Source organism: Solanum verrucosum, unplaced genomic scaffold, assembly GCF_900185275.1.
Source record: "Solanum verrucosum unplaced genomic scaffold, falcon-dt-bn FXZP01000163.1, whole genome shotgun sequence".
Lineage (NCBI taxonomy): Eukaryota > Viridiplantae > Streptophyta > Magnoliopsida > Solanales > Solanaceae > Solanum > Solanum verrucosum.
This window is the reverse complement of record NW_026020379.1, coordinates 2,964,754-2,976,525: the sequence shown is the minus strand read 5'-3', so window position 1 is coordinate 2,976,525 and position 11,772 is coordinate 2,964,754. Positions and strand designations below refer to the sequence as shown.

The window sequence follows — 11,772 nt, the reverse complement described above, 5'->3', positions numbered from 1 at the left end:
CTTGTAATATTGACCCTTAAATGTGTATATGGTGTGATTTTTCCTAAAATGAAAGCCCAACCCATCAACAAATACCAAACATCTAACCACCGAACCGAATCGAATGTAGGAGCAATACGGCGTCGTGCTTACTATCAACGCTCTCTACATATCTAAGGGAGAAAACAGTTGGAACTTGGAGAAATTTCTCGCCGGAAAATGTTGAACAGAACGATGGAGTCTTCGAATCATGAGATAGTTAAGACACCAGAAGAAACACCAATTTTAGCTGCTGAAGTAGTACAGCCACCTCCGCCGGGAGACGGCGTCAGTGGAGGAGGAGGAGGAGGAGGATGGGGAGGTGGCTGGGGACTTTCTGCATTTTCGTATCTTACGGATTTTCAGAAGGCTGCTACTGTTGCTGCTGAAGAGATATCCCGCAATGTACTTCTCTTTCTTCGCATTTCTCTTTGCATAAATGTAGCTTGTTGATCCACCTATAATATCGCTGTCTTTATAGAATATAAGAAAATGCAGCGTGATCAAATGTAATTACTTCATTTCGTACCCTTTTTTCTTTTAAAGACAAAATTTTAGTATTGCAGTGAAATGAAGCTAGAAGAGAATGGATGTAAAGGATTCATATAGCTGACATAAACTAGTTTGATTGAGGTGTAGTTGACTGATTCATGATGGAACGTTGGTATTGTCACTCATTTGAACGAACATTGTTCTTAAATTTTTTTAGCAAAACAAGAATTTAATCTCTCCTTTTTTTAAATTGACCTGGTTAACAATTCTTTGTGATTGGTTGCATATACCATTTTCATTGGTCGCATTTTGTGTTTAACTAGGTGAAGAATTTATTTAGTTTATTTGTAGTTTTGTATATCTGCTGAGGAAGAAATATTTTGCTTTTTTCCCCAAACTTTTGCATAATGTAAGCGTTCCACTTTTGCAATGCGCAGTGCTCTTCCTTGCCTGTTTTTTCTTCTGTTTCTTGATAAAGCTCTTCCTTGCTTCTTAACAAAAGCCATCAGCATTATTTTGTCCTTCATAGACATGAAATGGGCTTGAATAGAGAACAATGGATATAGACGATTCATGCAGCTGATCGTAACTATTTGTAATTGATCCATAAGTTACGCAACTAATGGATGTATGATATTGCTCTTTCCTTAGTAATGTATACTTGTCACCTTTTGGTGTTGCACGTGTAGGTGTTTCCTAAGCACACACTGCACTGGCCAAATCTTTTTTTTTTCTTTATCATAATTATATATTTAAATTGCTACTATGACATCATTTAGCTACGTCTGTCAGTACTGTAGCTATTGATATTAGGAATAGTTTGGTAAGCCATGTAGAAACTTGAGGAGAATTGTTATAATGTGATTTTTCTGGGCCTCTGGTAACTTATTAAGTTAGGCTGGGCCATTCATCATCCATCGATGACACAACTGCCACCGAGTTGCTGATGTCTTCTTTTAGAAAGGTGCCTATTGTTTAAAATCTCCTTTGTCAATGTAACCGTAGTATTCAAAGGAAACTCGATCCAGGATGAGGTGGTTTACCAAGGCAAAGATCACTTTAAACTGATTATATCTATACTAGTTGTAATTGTTATATCATCAAAACGACTGTCTGTGTGCTCTGTAAATAAATATGGTAGATGCCTAATATTCAGATTTTGTTTGGCTGTGACATGTCAACCAGTTTTATGGTTTGGAAGAGGCTCATCTAAATACTGGTGCTTAATCACCGTACTTCAGCCTAAGTTCACTTTTACAGTCCTATGACTAGATTGCATATAAGAAATGCCATTCAAATTGAGTTATTATTCCTTTTCTCACCTTCTGTTTTCTGTAGGAAACTAGAGTTTGTTAATGCAGCTTATAATAATAAAATGAATTTCCACCTTCTGACTGAATAAGGGTCTCAAAATTCAACCCCCATCAACATTTGCCTATTATTATCCTGCTTGATCTTGATTATTTATTCCACAAGCTTAGCCTACTTGCTATTTCGACATTATGGAAGGGAAATACTCTTACACAAATGACCTTAAATTCTCAGGTTGCTCTATTGGTAGATTCTGAATCCTCAGACAAGGATGATCCTGAAGTAACTAATGGTGAAGTGGAGAGTGGAGAGGAGAGTGACAAGAGACGCAAAGCTGCTCTAGAAAAATTAGAGAAAGCTAGTGAAGATTCATTCCTTGGCCAGGCAAGTGATATTAAACAGATGTTAGATGTTAGCTCAATTGACACACATTGAGATGTATTTTCTTTTGCAGGTTTTCTTAAGCATGTGAGGCCCTCCCATCCCCATTTTCTTCTATTTATAGAGAATTATCTTAATTGTAAAGGTAAATTTGCTGTATTTATTTGTTATGATCATGCTTTTAACCATGCAAGATTAATGTGCAGGGCTTGAGAGTTATTGACCATTCAGTCGATAATTTTGCTTCAGGAGCTTGGCAAGCATTAGGAAATGCAATCAAAGGAGGTTCTGATTTAGTCCACAAGTATGTCAACTGATGTCAGAATTGTCAAATAATTGTGTCATTCTTCAGCCCGCACTTTAGAAAGCTTTACATAGCTAGGGTGGAGTATTTTAAAAAAAAAACATATTTATTCGGTACATCATGGTCTGTTTGAGAAGAAATGCTGTGCCAATTTGATTTTATGCTTGGGGATTTAACTTTGTTCTAGTTAAATGTTTCAATGTTCTATTAGATAATCGTAGAGTGGTGTAAAATCATAAATCATACATTTACAAATATATACAGATATATTTATACACACAGACACAAATTTATGGACTAAGAAAAGCAGTCACACATTCCAGTCCAGGATAGCTGAAATAAAGAACCAGTAAGCATGAGAATCGGTTTCCCTGCAGCCGTACTCAGTGTTGAGTCAATACCTGGGTGTTTTTTCATGTAGCGCAACCGAAATTGCTAAGCTAATGATATTTTGTTTTATATTTTTAGGCTTGAGAATTCAGCTGTAAATATTGCGGAATCAATTCAGCATGGTGGTTTACCTGCCACACCTGGTTCCATTGCACCATCCATACTAGAGGTCGGCTAAAAAGTTGATTTTCCTTTTTCCATGTCATCAGCTGTGTAATTTATATTGGATCATTCCTGCAGACTGGAAAAACTTTTACTGCCAAAGGAATGGAAGCGCTTGAGCTTCTGGGCAGAGAAACTATGTATCTATTGATATCAGAAACTGGTATGGATGTTGACATGAGCTCCAAAGAAGTTGAAGGGAAAATAGATGAAGATCAGTTCTTTGAGGAAGTCACATTTGATCGATGCTTCTATATTTATGGTGGTCCAGAGCAGTTGGAGGTCTCTTCCTTCTCATACTACTGGTTTTCTTTATGAGGTCCTTTTTTTCTCGAGAGCCTACTTATTGCTCACAGGAGCTTGAGTCGTTGTCCAATCATTACGCGATGCTGTTCAACCGGAAAAAAGCAAAAGTTCCATCTGATCAAAGGTCTTCTTACGATGGAAAGCTTAAAGAGGTTCAGCAGATTTTTGACTTGAGATCTGAAGTTGATGGAAGTGATATAGAATCAGAAAAAGGGAAGAAAGTTGAGACTGGAACCTGGGATAGTACAGATGAGGTGAAGAATTTGCATGATTCCAGTGTGAACAAGGCTGCAGAATTAGCAGCAGGGTAACATAGATCTGATATTCTCTATTTCCTTTGCTTTCTACTTTCTTTGTTTGTGGTGGGCTAGCAGTGCTTTTAAGGGCCCAGAAAGAGTCCCCTTTACTGCTCAAACATTTTATGAAGTATATGTTATATTATGTGAGGAGGCAATCACTAACACGGTGTTGCTCATTACAAAAAGGGGAACTACCAAATAAAGAAGTGAACTGACTTCCCTAACAGAACAGGTTGCAGTTTATATAAGAGGCCACAGGTGCAGTGTACTAATGAATTCTATCATTGCAGTTTATATAAGAGGTCACAGGTGCAGTGTACTAATGAATTCTATCATGCTTTAATATCCATTCCACATGAATTAAAACTTCTATTAATATGTTAAGGTTTAGTTTGCCCTCAAAATATCTCTGGCTTCCTTATTTCCAGATCACCCAACACACAGCAACTGGTTCCCTATTTGCCTCACTTTTTTCCTGCACCAGCAGCCTATCCAGCTCCAAAGCAAGCATTTACTGTCATTGGTATCACCCGTTTCATTCCAAACAAGCTCAGCACCAGAATTTATAATTGCCCGACCAGTCCCATGATTGCCCAAACTTTTGATCAGTGCACCTCTTTTTAAGTGAGTAACAATCTTGTGCTGCACTCTTACTAGTGTGTTGATCAATTATTCGAGACCATTAATGTGTTGGTAGACTGTTCATGTGGCCTATGTTGATCAGATCCTTCAAAATCCTGCCGCAACCGTGTCGATCCAAAACAATTTGGGTGTGGGTGTGAGATCAGCACTGGATTTGGGCTGTTGAAGTGTGTGACCATCTAATCTAAAAGTTAAAGTGGTTAGAGGAGCACACTTTTACTTTCTTAATGATATCTTCAACATGTCCCCTCACATGCAGTCCTGATTCTTTTTCAAGGGTCAAGCACGTTGAAATTCATTTTTAATACTAGGTGGTGGTGAAACTCCAACAAAACCTCTTCATGTGTGACTATTTTATCTAAAAAGTTAAGCTGTTAGAGAGCACACTTTTGTTTACTTCATGATGTCTTTAACATAGTCAACCTAACTTTAGTGATTTGACACAAGGGATTAGGACGATATCTCTACAAAAATGATTAAAGGATGGATTGCGATTTCGGTTCACTTGAAATTTTTGTGGTCCGTCAAGGTTGATACTAAATTTAGCATGAAGGCTGAATTCCATTTGGAAATTATATCTTCTACTAGACTTCATAAAAAAAACTACTTATACCAGAATAAGGATGTACACATTGAGGACTTCTCAGTTTATATATGATGTTCTTAAGGAGATCTGGGCTTAGAGTTGTACCCTTACATTCCATATGGAAACTGTAAATTTTGCTTGGTACTCAAGTTTTTAAAAGGCATTTATAAAGTTCTCGATTAACTAGGAATTCGTATTAGTGAATTTTTCTTTAACATTGTTAATGTGGTGAAAGGCTTTTTATTTAAGTGGAGATAATGTATTTGACTTACATTCAAATAATGATTATTTATGGTTGATCTTTTTAATTTTCTGCTTGTATACGGGGATTCCCAAACATTGATAAACTATTTGCCTTATTTAAGAGGAAAAAAACCTAGTTTGTTTATGCCTGTCAGGCATCTATGTAGGGTGATACTTAGTGAATTTTTGTAATCCTGATGAAGTGAATGGAAGGAGGGTAATCTGATTGAGATATTGGAGAGCTTGTCAATTCTAACATTGAGTTTTTGCATAATAATGGATTGCTGGTTACGTGAAAAGATTGCAATTGTTTCTGATATCTTGGTAGTGGTGTTGATTTCTGGTTTAAATTCATTGCAGATTTGCAAATGCTTTAGCTGGACTAGCTCCCAATGAAATGATTCAAAGGACAACTGGGAGACTGGATACCCTTCATTCAGAGGGTGTTCATGTATGTATACATTCCGTTTGTCTGCAAGTTCCTTGTGAACAGATTAAATGCTCTCTCCTTTTGAACATGAATCTACTTGTAATTGATTGTCTTTACCAAAACAGAGGTTTTCAGAACTGTGCTGTTTTGCTGTGACTCAACTTCTGGTGCTTGGGAAGTCAATCATTTCCGATGCAAATAAAGTTATGGACCAAGATGTCAAGGAGGAAACTGAGAAAATTCATTGGCCTGAAGATTCTATTGAAAGAGCTAATGTTATACGAGCAAAGGCGCAATCAATGACCAGATGTGTTCAAGCAGTTTCTTCCAGTTTCATTACAGGTAAATTTGCATCAGTGTTTCTGCAATTTGCAACTTCATCTTGTTCCTTATTGCCTTGGCCGTAAGCATCATCTTATGATTCAAGTTCTATATTTAACAGTTTCAAGAGTCATTCTGTACAGGCTAGATCATGAAATAATAACTGCATCCAATCTCAAAAAAATTTAGTTGTGTCGAATTTCCTTTCTTTTTGAGTATTTATGGAATCTCCATGAAAAATATCGAATCTTATTCTATGGTATTTACATGAGGTTCCTCTTTATGCAAGTTTCCAATAGGACTTAGTTGATCCATGATTTATGTTTCATCTTTTGTCTCTTTTTCATCTGTAGCACCTAGTGTGTGCAGAACCAATCATTTTTGGGCAACAAAGCTTATTCCAACTTGGATCATCCTTCTATGCATAGGCCGTCTGGCTGTGATCTGGACTCTAGAGATGTGATTTTTCCTGTTTTCAAGACAAGCACTATTCCTTTCTCTCCAAATAGTCCAGAAAACACAGAGGGATGGTTCTCCAAAACCTTTTTGGCCCTTTGCTATCTTCTATCCTTGCCAGCTCTCCAGAAGACCTATAACATCTGCTGGCATTACCCAAGTGGCCAAGTTACACCACAAAGATTGAAATAAGCCCCCAACATTGCTAAGCAACCTTTACAATGAATGAACACGGACTGACTGATTACAGCTCCTCTTCACACAAGTAACATCTGTTGCTTAAGATGAAACCTCTCCATTGTAAATTATCTCGTGTTAAACATGCTTTCCTAATGACAGCCCACCCAAAAAGGCAACTTTGATGGGTGCTTTAGTTTTCCATTACATTTTCCATGGCCAGCTTAGCTCATATTGTTCCATGGCACCACTTCCCAATTCCATATGCTTCTGAAAATCATTCCACGGTTTACTGATGTACTCCAGATACCACCTTTTAAAAGCACTTAAAACAATGGGAGGGCTCCAAATATCCTTTTTCAACATTTTGGCGTTTATCATCTTCTTTCAAGTATTTTCTTTACCATCATATATTTCCATAGCCGTTTGTACAATAAACTCTTATTATGCAAGCTTAGATTTCTAACCCCCCCATTCCACCTCCTTTCTTGTTATCGTCACTTTTTGCCATTTGACCTTGTGTAGCTTCCTTTTATCTGCATTGCCTTCCCACACGAAATTACTTCTTATGGTTGTTCAGTGTTTCTCTACATTCACATCCAACTTACAAAGAAACATCATATATGTTGGAACTCCATCCAACAGGCTGCTTACCAAGGTGAGTCTGCCATCCAAAGATAAATATTGCCTTTTCCATGGGGTCAACTTAATGATACATTTATCTATCACCCCTTGCCAGATCCGTTTTTTAGCAGCCAAAGTAAGGCCTAGATAAGTAGTAGGTAATTGTTCAACCTTGCAGCTCAGTACCTCAGCTAGGCGGATTCAGATCAAGAAGAAGCTGAGCGGATTCTTCCCTTTATTTGGCCAGACTCTAATCGTGATTATCAGTACAGAGTAGATGATATACAAATTTGGCGTTCTATTTTAAACTGCTATATATATTTATTGTCAATTATAGTCAAGGTGCTTGTGTGTCTATATATAATCATGCATACATATATTGTCAATTGTATGATGTCTGGTTATGTTTAAATCCAAAATCCTAGTCTGAATAATTTTAAAAAACTGTTTGGGGAGAACATGTAGTTTCCCCCTCTATATGTTTGCCTGTGCTATGAATGGCCTTTAAAGTAACAAAAGACTGGTATTTAAGTGGAGAAGGTATAGGCAGATCATTATTTGTTGTAATAGAAAACATTTGCCTAACGAGTTCTTTGGTCTAAATAAGCCGGACAATCCATGATGAACTTTATGCTTTTACAGGCATATCAGATGTGGCTGAAGCATATTTAGTAGCAACCAAAGGTGCTTCCTCTGGCTCACAAGATTCTCAGAAATCCATCCAGGAAAAGGCCAATGTGTATTCTCGGAATCTTCGTGCAGATCATAGCACAGCCATTGACAAGATTCAGGATGGGATTCTGTATTTATCCTACGTGATCGTCTCAACCTCAATGTCTGCTGCTTGAATTTCTTGATGCAAATATTCAGCTTGTTTGTAGTTTTTATCCTACGGTGTAAATAACATAGTTAACTTTTTATACCTTCATCCTTGCGCAACCCAGAGAGTTTGTTTGCTCTTCCTTTTTTTTTTTGTCCGGAACCCACATTGGGTCCCAAACTAAATCTGGATCGTGCTTTGCAGGGTCCAATTTGGAGGTGACACTCCCAACAAGATTTTCTCCACACTAGGGGTCGAACCCGAGACCTCTAGTTAAGGGTGAAATAGTTCCACCACTACACTACAACCTATGTTTTTGCTCTTCAGTGTTGAGAAAAGTCTTCCTAAACCATTGTCATGGTGAACATTGTATGAAGTGGCCATCGACTCTTAAAGAGCAGGCCACCTTGGACATTAGGACAATTAGGATGCAGATATATGCCTTGCGTAATCATTATTCTGGATTTTCTAATGTATGTTCTTTTTATTTCTAACTTCATAGACATACGAGTTTTAGATTAACCAGAATATTCAATAAGAAAAAAACTCAAAAAATTCCTACTAATAAATTAACTTAACCTCATTGATTAATAACTCAGATAAATTAATAAGTTAACGTATCTATAGAATTCGTCTAGATTGGTTCACATCTCAAAAAATAACCAGGGTCCAGAAATTAATCAAATAAATAAAGTATTATCTCCAAATAGTATATTATGCACGTAGGAAATAAAGGGTATTAGTTCAAAGTATTACCTTAACCAAATAGGAAAAAAAAGGGGTTACCTTAACCAAATAGGAAAAAAAAAAGGGGTTACCTTAACCAAATAGGAAAAAACTTGTAGTTATGTGATGTTATATAATATAAAGCCTTTTTTTCCGTCACACAGTTGAGTTGTTTGTATTTCCCATCTTCTCTAACAATTCATTCAACAATCAATAATGGCTTTAGAAAAGCGAAGGGAATTTGAGTTGTTAATTAGCCGTCCCCCTTGGAATAACAGTGTGTGGATTGAATATGCTAAATGGGAAGAATCACAAAACGAATTTGGTCGTGCTCGTTCTATCTGGAATCGTGCACTTAAAAAGGATTACCGTGACCATACCATGTGGTTGATGTATGGAGATATGGAGATGAAAAATAATTTTATTGATCATGCTCTTAATGTATGGGATCTAGCTGTTACCTTTTGCCCTAAGGTTGATCAGTTATGGTACAAATATATTCATATGGAAGAGATGATGCTCAACAATGTAGCTGGTGCAAGACAGGTTTTTGAGAGGTGGATGATGTGGACACCGGACCAGCAAAGTTGGTTGTCTTACATTGAGTTTGAGTTGAGGTATAATGAAACAGACAAGGCAAGAGAAATTTTTGAGAGATTGGTACAGTGTCACCCAAAAGTTAGTAGTTGGATTGGGTTTGTAAAATTTGAGATGAAGAATGGGGAGGGCAAGAAATTATTACAAGAGGGCTGTCGATAAGTTGAGAGATGATGATGATGATGAAGTTGAGCAGTTGCTTCTCTCATTTGCAGAGTTTAAAGATAACTAGAAAAATTTTAATATGATTTTTTTCTACGTATGTCGTCTTTTTTTCCCTATATAATTATCAATTGTTTGGTTTAGTTAAGTAATCACAAGTTTCCGTGAGAATAATATTTGATTTTATCGTTCGATTACTTGTCAATCGTTTATATTTGAAGCACCAAGCTTTTGATCAGTGTTTTAAAAGACTCTTTTGGGACTCTCCCTAGGGCGGAGCTCTAGCAAAAAGTCCTAAGACTCAAGTGTGGGACTTAGTTCTGCAAGACTTACACCCTAAGCACCCAATTGTACGCCCTAAGCACGACCAACGCTCGAGACTCGCCTAACAGATCTTACACAAATTATGTGTTAAAATCTTTAATTAACATTGTTGACCCTCATAATTCTTGAATAAATGAATGATAAGTAATAATTTTTTAATTTATAGAGATAAGAAGATTGAGAGTAGCTCAAACAACAAGTGTAGTATCACATCTTTACTATTTGGTAACATTGTGAAGGTGATTATATATTACGTAACATTTCTTTTAAAAATACGTAGAGAAATTTTACTTTTTCACTTATCATTGGTCTTCATGGTTTTGTCATGTGTCTCAAAATTATCATATTTTATTTAGCTATTTGAAAGTAATTTTAATTTTATTCATGAAGGAGTGATGGTTTTATTATAATACTAGTAAGTTTATTGATTATTTTCTTTTAGGGGGTAAATTGTATAGTATGATAAATTTTATTTTAGAAATAATGATTCTTTCATTATTAGAAAGTTAAGATATTAGATTATTTATACTTGTATAGTCATGTTAGAAGTTTTATTTTCTATGAGTTTCCTTAATCATGTTTGTAATTTTTTCAAACTATTGATGTACTTTTATAATTTTGTGTTTTTAGATTATTATACTATATTGTAAATTAAAAATTTAAAGATCCATAAGCTTACGCCCCACGTCTCAAGGCTTACGCCTCGCCCTATACTCAGTAAAACGTCCCGTCTCACGTACGCCCCCGCCTTTTAAAACACTGCTTTTTAGTCTAGGAGTGGCAAACGAGCGAGTCGAGTCGAATATGAGTCAATAAAAAACGAGTTAAATAAAAATGGATAAAGTACTCTACTCGACTCACATTTTAAATAGGTAAAAACGAGTTATCCAATGAATAATATGGCTACTCATATTTACCATATTATAGTAAAAATCTTGTTAAAAGCTTTAAAAACAAAAACAAATTAAAGTTTTTTTTATCACTTCATTCCACCCCTACCAGCCCCCTACCCCTTTTCCAAAAAAATGTAAAAAAAAGAAAGAATAATTTCATTTTTTTATAAAAAAATAAATTAAGTTTTTAAAACGAAAAAATTAACTTAAAATGATGAAAATAACCCCAAGAAGAAAACTGGCAGGACAACCGCCAACTGCTTCCCAAAACGAAAAGAAATAACTTGAAATGACGAAAAATAACTCGGAGAAGCAAGCTGGCGAGACAACAGCCAGCTGCTTCCCTGGTCATTTCTATATTATTGAGAATTTACTCTTCATAAAAAGTACCATTTTTAATATTAAAAATAAAAGATAACTTTATGATGTAAAATAGTTTTACACTGTCAATATATATAAATTACTCGTAAACTCTATTTTTTAAAGGTTATTTTTTTTTTATTTTCCTACACGATACTTGGTATTCATGTTGGAGTCCAACCAAATCTGAATTTGCACCGGGAGTTCCACATTAAGGATAAAATACTCTCTTTAAAGGCGAATTTATATCCAAGAAAACTCAAACTCGAGATCCCTTGATTAAGGATTAAGAAACTTCTAAAAGCTAACATTGATGTGCTAATGGCTACATGCAATGAGAAAATGCCACATTGGCTTATTTTAATGGCCATGAAACTATAAATGGATGACATTGCCATCAAATACAATACCAACCAAAGTGTCTCTTTCAACTAGTTGAAACAATTCAAACCCACAAAGACTACTATTTTTCTTTTCTTTTTTGCGTCCCTTGGGGTGTTTCAAAGGCCACATTTAATTAACTAAAGCTTCTTTATTTCTATTGACCATGGAGGAGTTTCTCTAACTATATATACAAAGAGAGAGAAAGATCTGCTTGATAATTATATCAAAGAGATATACACGCACTAAGAGACTAGTAAAAAAAAATTGAGAGATTTTATCATTCGAATTAGCTTAATTTGTGATTATTATTATTGATTATGGCGGTTCAAAAGTTAGAGATATGCATCGAGATGGTGAAAATGAC

The 11,772-nt window shown here is 35.8% G+C and overlaps 1 protein-coding gene across 1 annotated transcript; it reads left to right on the top strand.

Annotated features, from left to right (window-relative positions):
• The first annotated feature begins 213 nt into the window (after positions 1-213).
• On the top strand, positions 214-8,081 carry LOC125839054 (uncharacterized). Its single transcript, XM_049518034.1, has 8 exons — positions 214-423; positions 2,409-2,506; positions 2,975-3,065; positions 3,137-3,340; positions 3,415-3,671; positions 5,495-5,585; positions 5,690-5,906; positions 7,785-8,081. The coding sequence occupies exons 1-8, from the start codon at positions 214-216 to the stop codon at positions 7,988-7,990; spliced, it is 1,374 nt and encodes a 457-aa protein (XP_049373991.1). The 3' UTR covers positions 7,991-8,081.
• The last annotated feature ends 3,691 nt before the right edge of the window (positions 8,082-11,772 follow it).